An 18,123-nucleotide genomic window follows, 5' to 3' on the forward strand; every position below is an offset into this window, starting at 1 on the left:
CAAAATGCATGGGCGAGGCCCAACCTAGATACCTGATCAAAACGGAGAGAACACTTCCGGGGCATCAGATAGAAATACAACAGGCACCTCAGGGGGAAGGGAAGGGGGGAACCTCAGCCGGATGAGTGCACCACGCCAGATCCACGAGGGGGCTCCATGCCCATTGATGTATCCTGGGGAGTGCAAAGCCACAGTCTCTCAAGTCTCTACAGTGGGTGGGTTGCCCACTGCCATATCCTGGGAGTGCAAAGCCACAGTCTCTCAAGTCTCTACAGGGGGTGGGTTGCCCACTGTACCATCCTGGGGAGTGCAAAGCCACAGTCTCTCAAGTCTCTACAGTGGGTGGGTTGCCCACTGTCTAATCCTGGGGAGTGCAAAGCCACAGTCTCTCAAGTTGATAACAGTCTCCACAGGTTCTGGAGGGGGACTGGTGCCCAGAGTGCTTCATCCTGTGAAGGACAGATGGAGTGGATGCATGTCTCCACTGGTTCTGGAGGGGGACTGGTGCCCAGAGTGCTTCATCCTGTGAAGGACAGACGGAGTGGATGCATGTCTCCACTGGTTCTGGAGGGGGACTGGTGCCCAGAGTGCTTCATCCTGTGCAGGACAGACGGAGTGGATGCATGTCTCCACTGGTTCTGGAGGGGGACTGGTGCCCAGCGTGCTTCATCCTGTGAAGGACAGACGGAGTGGATGCAAGTCTCCACTGGTTCTGGAGGGGGACTGGTGCCCAGAGTGCATCACTCACCCCGTGACGGTCCCAGTTGCGTCACTGCCCCTGCCGCCCATGGGGTAGCGGTGCTTGCCATGGCAGTCTTTGCCCTGTTCAGCGGTGCTTGACCTGTTCAGCGGTGCTTGAGTTTGCAGTTTCTGACCTGTTCAGCAGTGCTTGCCCTGTTCAGCGGAGCTTGCCCTGTTCAGCGGTGCTTGCCATGGCGGACTTTGCCCTGTTTAGCGGTGCTTGAGTTTGCAGTTTCTGACCTGTTCAGCGGTGCTTGCCCTGTTCAGTGGTGCTTGCCATGGCGGTCTTTGCCCTGTTCAGCGGTACTTGAGTTTGCAGTTTCTGACCTGTTCAATGGAGCTTGCCCTGTTCAGCGGAGCTTGCCATGGCGGTCCTTCATTGCCCAGCTGGGCTGTGGCTGGCGGTCCTTCATTCAGCAGCTGGGCTGTGGCTGCCGGGGCCCTTCTGGGCAGCTGGGCTGTGGCTGGCGGTGGCCTCCTGGGCACTTACTCTGGTGGTGGCCTCCTGGCCAGTGACGATCGGGCTGCCCTCCTGGGCACTGACTCTGGCGGTGTCCTCCTGGCCAGTGACAGTCTGGCTGCCCTCCTGGGCACTGACTCTGGCGGTGGCCTCCTGGCCAGTGACGATTGGGCTGGCGGTGGCCTCCTGGGCAGCGGGGATGATGGCGGTCTTCTCCGCCGTGCTGCTCCTCCCAGACTTTGGAGATTTCTTCTGCCCCTTCCCCACCTTGGGAGGAGTCACAGCTGACTCGACACTCCCCCCGGGAACCTTGTGAGTGGCTTTGCTGGCTGGAGTCTTCACCCTCTCCCGCCGGGCACTGTCCAACTTCTGTTGCTTCATAGTGGGGGGACTGGCTGTGCTGTGGCTCCGTGTCACACTGGCTGTCCTGGTGGCCGGTGCACTCCACATACCTGTAACAACAGGCACCACTGGTCCCGGAGATTTTTTGGCTGAGGTGCTAGTACGGGACCTATGATTTGGAGGGGGGGGGTGCGAAAGAGGTCAAGCTTGGTCAGGAAAAGTTTCTTAGGAACACTGGGACGGGTAGCTGGAGAGGTAGTGGTTGTAGGAGGTGTACGTTTGGTGACTTTGGATGAAGGTGCATGCGCTGGAGGCTGTCGTGAGGTGGATGGCTGTTGGGTGGGTGTGTGCCTGCGTTTGTGTATCTTGGGAGGGGGCGTCACAGACACACTGGGAGAGGACACAGGGGACGTGTAAAAAGGAGTGGGGGTGGTGAGTGCATGTGAGCGTGGTGTGGTGGTGGGTGTGCTGGTGCGGGACGTAGTGGCTGTAGTGGTAGTGCATGCAGGTGAGAGTGTAGACGACACTGGGAGGGAGGAGGGAGACAACGACGAGGGGGACACAGTGGAGGCAGTAGATGTTGGTGTGTCTGTATGTGTGTGATGCTTGCGTGAGTGCCTGTGGGATGTGTGGTGCTTATGTTTGCCTGAGCTTCCCTTGTGTGTTGACGTGTGTGCATGCAGGTCTGATGGTGTGATTGGGATAGGCTGGGGTACAGGGGATTGGGTCTGGGTGGAGGAAGTTGGAGGGGGGAGGCTAGAGACAGGGACAATGGCTGGCATCAGTGCTGAGGCCAGAGTTTGCAGGGTTCGATGAAGGGCAGCCTGACCAGAATGAATGCCCTCCAGGAATGCATTTGTGTGTTGAAATTCCCTTTCTACACCCTGGATGGCATTCAAAATGGTAGACTGCCCAACAGTGAGTGACCTGAGGAGGTCAATGGCCTCCTCATTGAGGGCAGCAGAGGTGACAGGGGCAGGGTCTGAGGTGCCTGGGGCGAAGGTGATGTCCACCCTCCTGGGTGAGCGGGCACGGGCGAAGGCTGAGGGGCTGCTGGGAGGGCGGTGCTGGTAGGGGGGGTGGCGGCTGTACCTGTAGAAGTGGGGAGCACAGATTTTGCCACCACCACAAGGGAGCTCCCATCGGAGGAAGAGTCTGTGTCGCTGGTTGCAGATCCTGTGACCGCCGTGAAGCTCCCCTCGCCCTCCGTCCCACTGGTGTATTCCGAGTCCGTGGTGTGGCCCTCCATGGCCATGTGGGATGCAGCTCCCTCGTGCTCCGGTGCCACTGTACCTCCGCCTGATGATACTGATGAACACAAGAACAAGGAGACCACAAAAAGGGGGGGGACGACAGAAGAAAGACAGGTTGAGTGCATAGCTTACCGCTACCATTGGCGGACAATACAGACACAGAAGCCCCCTGCACTACATCGCGCTGTTGGGCTCTACAGATGAAATTCCTGGGATATATCCTACATGGCTATGGTCGACATCTGCACACATAGATGACACAGGGGCATGTCTACCTGTACTTGGCACTCTACAGAGTTGGGGTGGGGTGCCACATGGCCTGCATTACGGAGGGGCCTAGCCTACGGAACTCGCCCTGGCCTAGGGAAACCCACAGCCCTCCTCCCCCACCCAGACACCTTCACTGCGCGCAAAGTCCGCTGAATGATGTTGTACTCACCCCCTTGTGTCTGCTGTGATGCCCTCAAGCGCCCATCCAACTCAGGGTAGGCCACCGCCAGGATCCGGAACATCAGGGGGGTCATGGTTCGACGGGCACCACTCCCACGTTGGGAGGCCATCGCCAGCTGAGCCTCTGCCGTCTTCATGCTCCAGCGGCGAAAGTCCTCCCATCTTTTCCGGCAGTGGGTGCTCCGTCTGTGGTGGACCCCCAGGGTCCGGACGTCCTTGGCGATGGCACGCCAAATATCCTTCTTCTGGTGGGCGCTGACCTACATGAAATGTACAGGGGAAGAAGAGAAGTCATTACCAACTGCACCGTCGAAGTGAGTGGCCCACATCCCTAGCCTTGCCATGTGGCACATGCATTCACACTCCTTCATGCATGCAGAACTGTGCCCCCTTCCTTCTTACAACCAGCCCTTTCCACACAGGCATAGCCCATACAACGTGCTCCCTGTGTCATTACCTGTTGGTCTGGAGGACCGTAGAGTAGCGTGTACTGGGGGAGGACCCCGTCCACGAGCTTTTCCAACTCCTCTGCAGTGAAGGCAGGGGCCCTTTCCCCAGATGCACGAGCCATTGTCTCTTCCAGACTGAGGTCACAGCAGCACTTGCAGTGTAGGTCCTCTCCTGTTGAAGATCAGGTATCGAGTGATTAAACAGCTAGAAAATGGCGGTCATGTCCGCGGCGGGGCGTCCCATCACCGCCGGCTTACATCACCATTGGCTCCTGAGACCCAAAGGGTCCAATGTTAACCAATGCAGCATTGCGCCGCGGTCTTCAACCGCCTACCGCGACAGTATACAACGCCAGCGCAGTTACCTCACATCCCATTGTCCCAGTTTAGAGGCCAGGCAGCCGCCATTTCAGGGGCCTACATGGCCTAATTACCAACTGCATCACACATACCTAGGCCTTGTCTCACAACACAAATACAGGCCAGATTCTGTGTATGAATGATGTTCTAAGTAGACTGTGGGTACATACCTCTGAGTTGTTTGACTCTGTGGTCGCTGTTGTCCTTCCTAGGCACCGTCCGCTGGGACCTGTGAGGAGATGGTGGAATCCTCTGGTGTACCGACCGCTGGTGAACCTGTTGACAATGGAGGAGCGACATTTGATCATCACCTACAGGTTTGACCGTGCCACAATACAGAAACTGTGTACCCAGTTGGAGCTAGACCTGATGTCAGCAATCCGCCATCCCACAGGGATCCCCCCTCAAGTGCAGGTGCTATCACTGCTCCATTTCCTTGCAAGTGGGTCATTTCAAACAACAGTGGCCATGGCATCAGGGATGTCCCAGCCTATGTTTTCCAACGTGTTGTCCAGAGTGTTGTCTGCCCTTCTGAAACACATGCAGAGTTACATCGTTTTCCCTCAGGTGGAGGATTTGGCTATAGTTAAAGGTGACTTCTAGGCCCTTGAACATATCCCCAACATCATAGGTGCCATTGATGGGACCCATGTAGCTCTGGTCCCCCCCCCCCACAGGAGTGAACAGGTGTACAGGAACCGGAAGAGTTATCATTCGATGAATGTACAGATGGTATGTTTGACAGACCAGTACATCTCCCAGGTAAATGCTATGTTCCCTGGCTCTGTGCATGACTCCTACATCGTGCGGAATAGCAGCATCCCTTATGTGATGGGTCAACTCCAGAGGCACCGGGTGTGGCTATTAGGGGACTCTGGTTACCCCAACCTGTCATGGCTAATGACCCCAGTGAGGAATCCCAGGACCAGGGCAGAGGAAGGCTACAATGAGGCCCATGGGCGGACAAGGAGGGTGATCGAACACACCTTCGGCCTCCTGAAGGCCAGGTTCAGGTGCCTCCATATGACAGGTGGTTCCCTATTCTACTCACCAAGGAAGGTGCCAGATCATCTTGGCCAGCTGTATGCTTCACAATCTGGCTTTGCGACAACAGGTGCCTTTTCTGCAGGAGGATGGTCCACACTTCTACCTCTATCCTGTCTGTCGATTTCAACCAGTATATGGTAACTGAGTTGTACATTTCCATTACGGTTTCACAGGTGTGGTTACCAACATGTGTCATCTGCTTACATTCCTCATGGATTTGAGATGTGTGACATAGGTATGTTGACATTACATTTGAGAACGCATTTTGTCACTGTCATTGCTAATACACATTTTCAAAATCACAGACTGACTCCAGATTGTTTTGTGCTTCAAGGGTTGTTATTGCAGTGCTAAATATTGGAGTGGGGTTGTAAAATGGTGAGGGGTGATGGTGGAGGAATGTCCATGGCAGAGTCCAGTCTATTAGTCTCACAGTTGCATTGCCCATATGGGCATAGGAAGTGGAGCTGGGGCAGTTCCAATATGGACAGGGTTACAAAGTGAGACAGTAGGATGACAATCAGGGTGGTCTAATTTCTTGGTGGGGGTCTTGGCATCGTGCTCTGTCTTGTTCCTGGATCTCAGGGACCGTTTGCGGGGTGGTTCTCCGTCTGTAGGGGGTGGAGTGCTGGTGTGGTGGTCCTGTGGTGGTCCTGTGGCGGGGCGTCCTGTCCACTAGCGCCGGTGGAGGTGGTGGGCAGTTCTTCGTCCATGCTAGTGTCAGAGGCCCCTTGGAGTGCCACAGTGTCCCACCTGGTGTTAAGTATCTCCTTCACACCCCTACGATGGTGCCCAGGGCGGTGCTGATGGTTCTGAGTTCCTCCCTGAACCCCAAATACCGTTCCTCCTTCAGCTGCTGGGTCTCCTGAAACTTGGCCAGGACCGTTGCCATCGTCTCCTGGGAGTGGTAGTATGCTCCCATGATGGAGGAGAGGGCCTCGTGGAGAGTGGGTTCCCTAGGCCTGTCCGCCCCCTGTCGCACAGCAGCCCTCCCAGTTCCCCTGTGTTCCTGGGCCTCCGTCCACTGGACCCTGTGCCCACTACCACTGCCCCCAGGTCCCTGTTGTTGTTGGGGTGGTGGATTATCCTGGGGTCCCTGTAGTGGAGGACACACAGCTGATTGACGTGTCCTGGGTACGGAGGTATGGGCCCGCTGGGTGGGTGCTGTGCTGGTGTTACCAGAGGGTGGAAGGTCTGTGGTGGCCTGTGACTGGGTGTGGGGAACCGACTGTCCCGAGGCCCACGATGGTCCGGGCTGGTCATCTAGATCCAGTTGGGCAGAGATGCTGTCATCACTGTGGGCCTCTTCTGTGGGTGGGGTGGAGATGTCTGACCCTCCTGTCTGGTGACGTTGGGTAGTGGTCCTGCAGGGGTGTAAAAGCATGATTATTGCATCTGTGTGTGTCATGGTGCGCAATGGGTGAGTGACTGTGTTACTCCTGTGTAGGGGCTTGTGTGATGATGGTTGAGGGGGGTGTTATGGGTATGTGCAGTGGGCATGCTTTAGTGATGGGTGTTCATGCTTTGTTGTGTCATGCAGGGCTTGGTGTTGGGATGGGTGGTTTGTGTTAGTAGTACATATGTGAGGAGTTGGAGTGATAGGGGAGGGGTGAGGGTGGGGGTCTGTGATAGCATGCAGGTAGGGTGGGGGATATGATAGTTAAGATTTGACTTACCAGAGTCCATTCCTCCACCAACTCCTGCGAGGCCTTCAGGATGCATAATAGTCAAGACCTGCTCCTCCCATGTTGTTAGTTGTGGGGGAGGAGGTGGGGGTCCGCCGCCAGTCCACTGTACCGCGATGTTGTGTCTGGAGACCACGGAACGCACCTTCCCCCGTAGGTCGTTCCACCTCTTCCTGATGTCGTCCCGATTTCTTGGGTGCTGTCCCATTGCGTTGACCCTGTCGGCTATTCTTCGCCATAGCTCCATCTTCCTTGCTATTGAGGTGTGCTGCACCTGTGATCCGAATAGCTGTGGCTCTACCCAGACAATTTCCTCCACCATGACCCTGAGCTCCTCCTCCGAGAACCTGGGGTGTCTTTGCCGTGCCATGGGGTGGTGTAGGTGATGTGTGGGGTGGTGTGGTGATAAGTGTGGTGATATGTAGTGGTGTGTGGTGTTTTGTGGGTGGAAGTAGTGTGGGTGATGGTGTTGAGTGCCTGTGGCTGCTAGTTTATGGATGGTGGTGTCTCTCTCTGGACTTCTCTCTGTAATGGTGGTCGTAGGGGTTTGTGGGTGATGTGGGTGTGTGTTTCATATAGTATTGAGTGTGTGGGAGTGGTGTGTGTATGTGTATCAGGTGTGTGTATTTCGAATTGTCCAATGTGGTGGTGTTTTGCAGATGTGTGTGTATTTTGAGCGCAGCGGTGTGTACCGCCAATGGTAATACCGCGGTTGAAAGACCGCCGCGTGGATTTGTGGGTCGTGATAGCATGGGCGTATTTCTGTTGGCGTGACGGTGGAGGATTTGTTTTCACCAGTTTATCACTGACCTTTGGTGTGGTGGACTTGTGTGGGTGTCTGAATTTTGGCGGATTTCGGGATGTGTGTCATAATAGCTGTGGCGGATTTCCACTGCCACGGCGGTCTTCTGCACGGCAGTAAGCAGCTTTTACCGCCAATGTTGTAATGACCCCCAAAATGTTACAGGCAAGAGTCCCACAGGAAACAGAACATGGAAACATGTTATATTATAGGCCCCCTTTGGTCAAGGTGTGGAAAGTGGCAGAGATAATTCATTAGCCATGAGATGAATGCAACGAGCAAAACTAGAGGAGTGATAAGCCGCATGAGAGGATTGGATGAGAGATTCCAATGAGCCATATTAGTTTCTTAAACTGTCCTGCTCTCCGCAAATGACACTATCTGAAACAATAGGTGCTGTAAGAAGTACTGAACTTGAGGTGGCCAGATGTTAGCTTCTATTTCATGTGCTCACCGCCCACGCTCACGCATTTTACATTTTGTGACAATAAAGTAGATGATGATGGTAAAGTACACACTGATGTGACAAATTTAAGTTTAAACGTGCAATTCAAAAGTGTTGAAAATATTGAATAAAGATGTCTGTGATGTAGGGTTTTGTTATTGAAAAATATGTTTTTTTTTTAAAAACAAAGTATGGAATGTGGTGTTAGCATGGAGTGGCACAATATATACCACATCATAACATGAATAGCACAGGAACACAACATTAGGCAGTGATACATGATGTAGCATAACATAATGCACCTTAACATGACATATTATAGCCTTAGAGCCCGCCGTAGTGGGCTACACGGTCATTAAAAGCCTGCGCCAGTATTAAAGGTCAGAGCCAAAGGCAAGGCCCTGTAACAAGAGAACGGGAATTTAATTGCCTGTTATAGCCCAGCTACAAAGGGGTACAAGGCTATTAGAACATTCTGCCACTAGAGGGCAGAATGTTCTAATAAATAAACCAAAGTCCTCACGGAGCCCAAGGGGATGGAGATCCCCTCGGACTCCGTGAGCCCTGTGAACAAAGAACATTGGAATGTTGGCGCTTCGGGCTTTTACCAGCCAGTAACAGTCCAGAGTACTCCATTGTCTCCAATGGAGCTCCCAACATTCCAATGTTCTAATATAGCACGACATACCAACACATCATAAAAAAACATAACAGAGCACAGCATGACATAACAAAGCCCAACCTAATATAATATAACATAGAGGATCACTTACAGAATATCTGAAACAAAAATATTGTGTGGACTGGATATATATATATATATATATATATATATATTTGGAAAAACTTTATTTATTACTTTTATAATAACAACACAGAAACTGCACTGTTCATAAAATACACAGCAGCATCACAGCATTACAGACCAAATTGACAATCATGATGTCTGTGTCACGTCTCCAGCTAGCACTGTAGTGGTACATAAAGTGATACCCATACGTAAGACAAAAGATCAGACTAATCGATGTGCCTGCAAAAACAATTGCAGCGAGACAAGCACCACCTGGACAACGTAATGATATCTACCAAGCACTATATGTCCTGCAATATGGACAACGTTTCAGGAACAAACCAGTGTGCAATACTGTCGCTGAGGTAGTGTGAACGTCCGAGTCAGAAGGGAATGTACAGACCTGGGCCAGAACCGCCCGCCTACAAAACACACAACGGAGGAACCATCCAGCCCAACAACTTCGCCGAGCATCCCACATGGGTTCTACTATGCAGGCAGGTGAAGGGCCGGGTATGCATCCCCCAGCGACAACTGATCGGCGGAGGCGGGGCGGGTGGCGGGAGGGGGGGGGGCAAGGGCAGACCCAACCTCCAAATGTCTCCGAGCATTCAAAAAATCCACACGAAAGTATTTCAAACATAAATGATATCATCCAGTCTCAACAAACAGAAGCCTCTTCAGAGGAGTCCCCCGCCAACTCATCAGAGTCCTCTAATAGGGAAACAATCATACTCCATCTCTCCAGGTCTCGCTCAGCAAACTCATCTATACGCACTCTACGAAGCCGACACTCCTCCGCAGTCGTCCACTCAACAAGATCAGCTAAATAAGTGTCATGTAGAGGGGGAACGGGCTTGTCCAGTGTATCGCAATGCGCCGTTTGGCAAGAATGAGTCCCAACTGTGCAAATCTGTAAGTCATTTTACAACCTTTTTTAGGGCAAGGGATTAGACCCAGTAGCCAGTGTTTCCTATTCACCCCAACGTCAATTTGCGACACTTCCCTCAGTGTTTGCACTATTTGGGTCCAAAAGGGTTGAATCATACTACATACCCATGTCATATGGTCAAAATTAGCAAAAGTCCCACCACAGCGAGCACATCTATCTGGGCATGCTGGGAATATCCTATGTAGGCGGTGCAGTGTCAGGTAAGCCCGGTGAACGTAATAAAAGTGTATCAATTTAAATCTCGCATTGCTGGTCGCATCCCGTACCAGGGAACAAGTTCTAGACCATTCCCCATCTGTAAGTGGACCATCCAGAACAGCATCCCAACTATCTCTAACCCCTGCTATGCTTATCTGTCTGTCCTGCTTTAGGGCCTTATAGAGCAGGGAGATGAGACTGCAGATACCACCAGAGTCAACAAGGGTAGCTGCAAGGCGGGATTCGATCGGCTCTGTAGTAAAAGAGATCCAAACCTCACATGCCTACTGCGAGAGACCCGCGTATTGCAAAAATTGACCCTGGTCAATGCCAAAGAGGGTCTGCGCTTAAGTAATAAACGCATTGTTTTGGTAAAGATCACCAGCAGTATTACAGCTGTGGTCTTGCCATTTTCCAAAGTCCAGCGTTTCTGCAAGAGGGGCGAAGGGGCACAGCCACCAAAGTGGACGCAAGCACGCATATGGCGCCCTACGCAACACCCTCACAATGGTCTGCTCCCGGACTCGCGACACCTGCGCGACTAGGAAGGGGGTCTCCGGTGGCGACCTAGGGCCACCCATCAACAAGCACGGTGAACGCGACAAGCAAACAGAGCCTTCCAACAGCTCTTTCTCCCAATTAGAGCCAACTTCGAATCACAAAACCGTATATTGCAGCCAGCATGCCGCATAGTAGAGGAACAAATTGGGAAGGCCCAGTCCACCGTTGACCTGGTCTAGCTTAAGCACATCCATGCGTACTCTGGGCCGCTTACCCGCCCATACCAGAGACAAAAGTAATTTATCGAGCTGATGAAAAAGAAGGGTTAACATTTCACAGAACGAGTTCTGTAACATGTATAGGCATCTCGGGAGAAGAATCACCTTGCAGAGCGCAACTCTACCCATAACTGACAGTGGGAGGGAGGTCCAGAAGTGAACTGAGGCACAGAGGCTATCTATCACCCTGCCCATATTTAAGGCGTATTGTAGGTGAGGGGAGTGTGTCACCTGCATACCCAGATACTGAAACAACTCCGTCTCCCACTCCAGAACCATCCGTGGCAACCCAGATACAGCCACTGACAACAGACCCGCCATAGGGAACAATACCATCTTCCGTCGATTTATGAAGAGTTCCAACACCCTACAGAAATCGTCCATCAGCTGCAATAAGAGAGGGACTGACCTCTCCGGATCTGTAACATACACCAGGGCATCATCAGCATATAGCGATACAGTGTGTGCTGTTGCCCCAACCAGTATGCCCCAATTCCGCAGGCATTTTTGCAACTGTATAGCTAGGGATTCCATTGCCAGAGCGAACAGTAGCGGAGATAAGGGGCAGTCTTGTCGGGTGCCCCGCTGTATAGCAAACGCCTCAGACAAAAGAGCCCCAGTGCGGACCCGAGCCCACAGGGATGAGTAGAGCATTTGTACCCATGACAAGTAGGAAGGTCCCAGGCCCATTCTATGCAAGACGGCCAATAGGTATTCCCAGGACAGAGTGTCGAAAGCCTTTTCTCAGTCCAAGGCGACAAGCGCAGCATGATCAGGGAGTCCACGCGTCTCGTGCACCACATGTGAAAATCTCCACAGGTTCATGTGGGTCCCTCTTCCAGTAATAAACCCACACTGGTCTTGTCCCACTTAAGAAGCCACCACCCGTCCCAATCGCATGGCGAGGATTTTCACATCCACATTTAACATAGAAAGTGGCCTATATGAGCTCAGGTCCGCAGGACCCCTCCCAGCTTTAGGTAGCATCACAATCAATGCCTCCCTCATCTGCTGTGGCAGCAGGCCCCCTTCGCGTGACTCCTGAAGTATTTCCAGAAGTCTGGGGAGCAGTGTTGCAGAGTATGTGCAATAAAACTTGACCAGGAGGACATTGGGACCCGGCGCCTTCCCAGAGGCCATGTCACCCAGGGCTCCCTGAATGTCTTCCAGGGACAATTCAGCCTCCAACTCCGCCGCCTGAGCGTCTGTGAGTCTGGGTAACTGGAGGCCATCCAGGTATTCTCGTGTTTGAGAACTCACATTGCACTGCGGAGGAGAGTAGATGGGCATTCACGCGCGTTTTACCTAAAATCCTATCACTAGTTGGACCCCGAAGAGATAGAATTATGGGGGTGGAGCGCTCATGGCGGAGCAGCCAAGCGAGCAAACGCCCAGATCGATCCCCTTCACGATGCAATCGCTGTCAGAAGTCTTTACGAACATAACTATCCAGTCTACTCCACAGGGCACCTGTGCAACCACGCACCATGCGACTCTCATTCTCCAGCGCGTCCCCATTGTCAATTTGACGTTGTAAGGCATTTAAGGCGTCCTTCTGCTGCGCCAATTCTTGATCTAGTTTCCTCCGAACACCGCATGTTTTAGCGAGCCTTTTGTCTCTAATAACTTTAAGGGCCTCCCATTCTAAGCCGCGACGCTGGGCCGTAGACCAGTTCTCGCAAAAATACCCAGCCAGCGTCTCCTGAATATCACGCCTATACTCACGGTCACCCAGAAATTCTGGCAGCATGCGCCAGAGGGGGATCGCTGGCTTAGGTGTGTGGATACCACATTCCAACAGAAGAGGGGCATGATCCGACAGAAATCTGACCTGATAGTCAACCCGACGGACATCGAGGGACACGTCGTTCCCCAGTAGAAATCTGTCTATGCAGCTATATGCTCCATGTGTGGGAGAGTAACAAGAAAAAGTTGTAGAGGTGGGGTGCATCTCCCTCCATATGTACACAAAGTGTAGATTATCCATTATACCGCAAAGCATGGCAGTCATATGGGGCTTAGTGCCCATCCTGGGGGGACTTCTATCCAAGGCCCCGTTTAAAACACAATTAAAGTCACCCACCCAAATAATGTGCATCCCAGCATGGGACACCAACTCACACTGAAGCTTGTGGAAGAACTCTGCATCGTCGGAGTTGGGGGCATATGTATTCTGAATGCAAAGTTCACGGCCATTCAACTCCCCATGCAGAAAGGCATAGCAGCCTTGCACATTTGCGGTGCAACTCCTTAATTGGAAAGGTGTCCCGGGGTACCCAGACAGACATCCCCCTGGCATAAGATGAATATGTCGCTGAGTATAGCTGGCCTCGCCACTTTCTATGTAATTTTTGCACTTCATTATCTAACAGGTGTGTCTCCTGCAGGAGGGCAATATGGACCCTAAGTCTCCGTAGATACGTATGCACCCTATAATGCTTTACAAAAGAGTTCAGCCCCCTCACGTTCCATGTGACCATTCTGATCAATGTACCTGCCATGCTCTATGCCAATCTACAAATGCTGCCCCCAGCCCCCCCGATCCCCGCACCAACCAACCACCACACCGGTTCAGCGCCACAGGCACTTGCATTTTCAGCAATGAAGGCGCGGTCCACCCATCCGTCTCAGGAAGTACAGTGCAATCAGTGCATGATACAAAACTCCAACAACAATCAAAATTAGAATCCATAAACAACAACCCGACCCACTCCGGGTAAACACCACCCACAACTAGTGTCTGTCCACTCCGTGTATGCGCCCCTCTGTCTACCTGAGAGACCAGGAGGTAGCAGCAGCACCAACCTCTACTACTGTGGGGAACTGGTCTGGACAGAGTCTGTTCTACGCTCCAACCCCTCGCACTTGCCTACTCAGACTTCGCACACACAGTACCCAAATCCCAATGCTACTCACAACAAATACTTGAACCACAACGGGTGACTCTCCCCACTACAGAAAGGTGGGGGCAAAATAAACAGTGTTCGCCTTGGTCATGCAAAAGGGGGATGAGGAGGGGAGGTAGAGTGTGAAAACCACATTAACCCCACCCCATGCCTTATAGCCTCCCGAGACTCCACCACCCCGCAATAAAAGGAGCTGAACAGAAAGGAGAAAAAGGAGAAGGGGGTTGTGGGGGGGAACGGGAAGACAGCCACAGAACAGGAGGAAGGGAGGAGGGAGAGCAAGCAACCAAGGTAGAGTCTCAAGTCCGGCAGCGGTCACAGCATCGCTCATCCAATTCAGATATCCATTCACAGCGGCTCTTCAGGCGTTGGTGCTGTCTGAGTCATGTGTCAATCTACCATCCTCGAGGGCGGAACAGGACCGAGGGAACACCTCTGCGGTGACGGATTGCACCAACAATCTCGCCTCTTCCCGCTCCCGGCATCTCCTGTCCAAACTCAATGTGCCATCCGATCACACTATCACCTTGCCTCCCCGGGCGGCACGGCGTCTCCTACTGGTCTGGCGCAAGGCGGATTGTATGTTACCAATTTTGGCAGGCTGCTCAAGGACTCCTCCTCTCTGGGACCCCGGTGTTCCACCGCCATCACCCAGCTCTAGCCAATCCCATAACGCCTCAGGTGTCTGAAAAAAGTGAGAGCAGCCTACATGGAGAACCTTCAGCTTAGCTGGGAATAGTAACATGTAGGTATACCCAAGTTTTTTCAGGTTGCGCGTAACACCCCTGAAGGACTGTCTTTGGAGCTGCACCTCCTGGGTGTAATCAGGAAAAAAGCGGATGATGTTGTTCTCATAGGAAGGGTCTCTATATATGCGCACCTCTTGAAGGATAGTGTCCCGGTCCCTGTAGTTGAGAAACTGGGCGATGATCGCTCGGGGGCTAGCACCCTTTGTGCACATTCCACCATAAACACAGTTGACAGGGAGGCATTAGGCAGTACTCTTTTAATCCAGTCCTCCAAGAAGGCCTCTGGGTTCGTACCCTCCGCCCCCTTGGTAACCCCACCACGCTGAGGTTGGACCTACGCACTCTTCCTTCTGCATCCTCAACTCTCAATTCCAGTCTGCACGTTTTAACTTCCAGGGCGGCCACCAAGGTCTTTAGGGTGTCAATGTCAGCCCGCATAGAGGTCACTTGTTGTGCGGTCGCCACTGAGCATTCAGCCACCTCTCTCAAATCCACTCTCAGCAAGTTTACATCAACCGCAATGGCGGCAAGATGCGACTTTACTGCATGTCCTGAGGCCTCAATGGCGGCCAGGATTTGCGTGCCAGTGGGTCCGCTTCCATTGCTCAAGGGACACGGGGATCCTGCGGCAGAGACCCACCCATAGTCTGCGCTGTATATTGGTCCATCCGGGTTTGCTGCGTTCCCTTCCCCACTTTGTCCTTGCCCATAGTGCACATTGCAAGTTAGCACCCGCTTTCACCACTCGTCTAGGGCACTGAGGGTCTCAGTGTGTGCAACAGGGCCAACTCATAATCTCATGTACTCACCAGCCGTAGAAGCAACGTGGAGAAGGGCCCAGCACAATCCAACTGGCTCAGGTCAGCATCTCACATAGGTCTCAGCTGCACACTAAGACCGTGCGCCAAAACCACACCACTGGCACTTAGGTCGCCACTCAGGAGATTCACAGTGTCTGGTGCCATGTGGCGCCCCGGGGGGGGGGGAAACCAGGCCAATTGCCACAGCATCCGCTCTGTACATCCCCAGTGCAGAGATAAAGCAGAGGGGGGGTGCAGAATCCGTTTCCCACCAGCACCGATCTGCTCAAACCATATCACCGCCCCTGTGCACCCCTTTCATCGAGCTCTCCAGGTGGCACCACTCGACACCTCTGGCCGCAAATGTGATGACAGGCCGACACGGCGGCCGTCACACTGGGAACAGGCCGTCACGTAGGGTTGAACCAGCCTGGGGGGGCTAAGCACCTCAAACAGCCCCCCAACAGCACGATATAGCTGAGCGGCTCCTCCTCCTGCGCTGCAGGGGCCCACCACAACTGGAGCCACACACATCCCAGTGGGGCCACTAGGCCCCAAGCCAGCCACAGGCCTGGTCCACCCCTCGCGACGGGCAGAACAAATGAAAAAGGGGGAGGGGGTTGCCCGCTCCCCACCGGCACTGACCCCCGCAGGCCAGGACACCAGCACCAGGGGGTCCGCCCCTCGCCAAGAATGCCAGACGGTGTTCCGCAGGTCCTCCGGCACCAGGCTAACGGCCAACGAACATTGCGGCTGCCATGTTGAAGTCAGGCAATTGCTCGGGCCCGGCAGTGCTGCTTAGCCCCAGCATTACTCTCACCTCCCTTGGCGAACCCCCATCCACAAGACCCCTGTGACTACATTGCGGGGTCTGCGGAGCCTCGGGCGGCAGGATGGTGCAGGATTCCGGACATGGGGCTGCGAGCACTTCTTTAGTGCGTCCAAGCCTCCATCTTGCCGGCCACACCCCGTGGACAGAATATTATATCAAAAGTATCGACAACCAGAATATCGAAAAGGTAAGTGTAAATAGGTAAGCATAGATTTACTATTCTTAACTCCACATCTATGTTCCTTGAAGATACATATATCGTCAAGGTATATATATGGGAGCTATATATAGTAATACTTTGCTTACTTATAAAAATGTACTTACACAATATTTTCTTCCTCGAGATTCTTGACATAATATTTTATCCCACAATAGGTTTGTTTCCGATATTCTGTTTCAATGCATACCAGCATAGGACAGCCCCAAAACATCATAACATACCGTAGCAGCACAGAATGAAGGTACATAACACAACGTGACATAACACATCAGAGCATTGCACAGCTTGAAATAACATTACATCAAACTATAACATAAGGAAGCATAGCACAGCATGAGCAAACGCAGCACACCCTGACATAACTTCATAGTATAGCATAGCACAACACACCCTAACGTAGCACAGCATGACCAAACTTTACAGTCCATAACGCATCACAGCATATCGCTCCATATCACAACATATCACACCACACCATAACACAGAATACAACATACCACAATATATCACGCTTTACCATAATGCAGCACAGCATTATGAAACATAACTCATCCCAATAAAAAAAACGCATCGCACAGCTGAACACAACATATCACACCCCATCATGACAAAGTATAGCACTTCTTGACACAATAATACACACTCCTATATAGCATAAAATACCATTACAACACATCTCAGCATAGCTGTGCACAACACACCACACCATACAATAAAATAACACGGCATACAGAGCATGACACAACATAACACCTTAACATAACATAGCCAAGTATAGCATAATATAGCACAGCATATCATAACGGAACACTGCTCAGCACAAAACAACATAACACATCCTAAAATAATAACGCATACCATGTATGCTCTCTCACTCTTTGTATTTCTTTACGTGTGATCTTCTTTCCACAGCACTGACCGATAATGAAATTATGGCACAATCCATGATCTTCATATTGGCTGGCTATGAGACCACCAGCACCACCCTTTCTTTCCTGTCCTACAACCTGGCGACCCATCCCGATGTTCAGCAGAAACTGCAACAGGAGATAGATACTCTCCTGCCAAACAAGGTGAGCCGAAGTTCCCTGCCGAAGGAGGATGCTAATGAGACTATTTTGAAGGGCATGGGAGAAAGGCATAATGATATCTGCTGGTGTTTAGAGGATGTTCTATTCCCATCTGCTTCTAATTGGTGACCGAAGTAGGCTTTTGTTTTAAAATTCGCAAAGGCGGCTTCAGTCACCAGAATCTAAACTAATTCTTCATGCCGTGCTTGGTGCCATTGATACCTTTTGGGAGTGTAGCGAAGGTGTCAATTGTCTGGCCTTATTTTAGTCTCAAGAAAAAAGGTTGAAGCCGTGCCATAACAGTTAACAGCCACTCTTGTGCCCTGTTTACAGGTGTGTGTATGACTCAGGACAGTAATTACCTGTAGCGGCTGGTGCAAAAAATAAAGTTGCAAAATACTCTTTTCCTTCCCTTGAGCAAGACAAAAAGAGGGATTATGATGAAACCTCCCCAGCCTCTGAACCAATTAAAATATGGGGAAATATTCTCTGCACGTTCTTCTTGTAAACTGTGGTGGTAGCTGAAACAACCTTGGCCCCTTGTAGGATGGATGTCATGTTTGGGGAAGAAAAAAGCCTTCCTGCTTTCGTGCAAAATTGCCCTGAGTCAAGGTTGGTGTACAAAATAACCCTTCCAGACCTCTATATCAGTTGAAAGATAAATCTGAAAATTTCCACCTTTTGGGTGGGGCAGGCTGAGGGTTGGGGGGCTATTATCACCGTTATTACATAACACTTTTCAACATACTGTACTAATGAAAAAGCTATTATCTTTGTAATATTAATGGATAAT

The 18,123-nt window shown here is 51.9% G+C and overlaps 1 protein-coding gene across 1 annotated transcript in view; it reads left to right on the forward strand.

Moving 5' to 3' along the window:
- Window positions 1–18,123, forward strand: part of LOC138261213 (cytochrome P450 3A21-like) — a 223,842-nt gene that overhangs the window by 179,305 nt on the left and 26,414 nt on the right. Inside the window, exon 10 of the mRNA XM_069209966.1 lies at window positions 17,173–17,333. Coding sequence (XP_069066067.1) covers window positions 17,173–17,333 — 161 coding nt within the window. The remainder of the gene's footprint in view (window positions 1–17,172; window positions 17,334–18,123) is intronic.

The sequence above is a fragment of the Pleurodeles waltl genome, chromosome 10 (assembly GCF_031143425.1).
Source record: "Pleurodeles waltl isolate 20211129_DDA chromosome 10, aPleWal1.hap1.20221129, whole genome shotgun sequence".
Lineage (NCBI taxonomy): Eukaryota > Metazoa > Chordata > Amphibia > Caudata > Salamandridae > Pleurodeles > Pleurodeles waltl.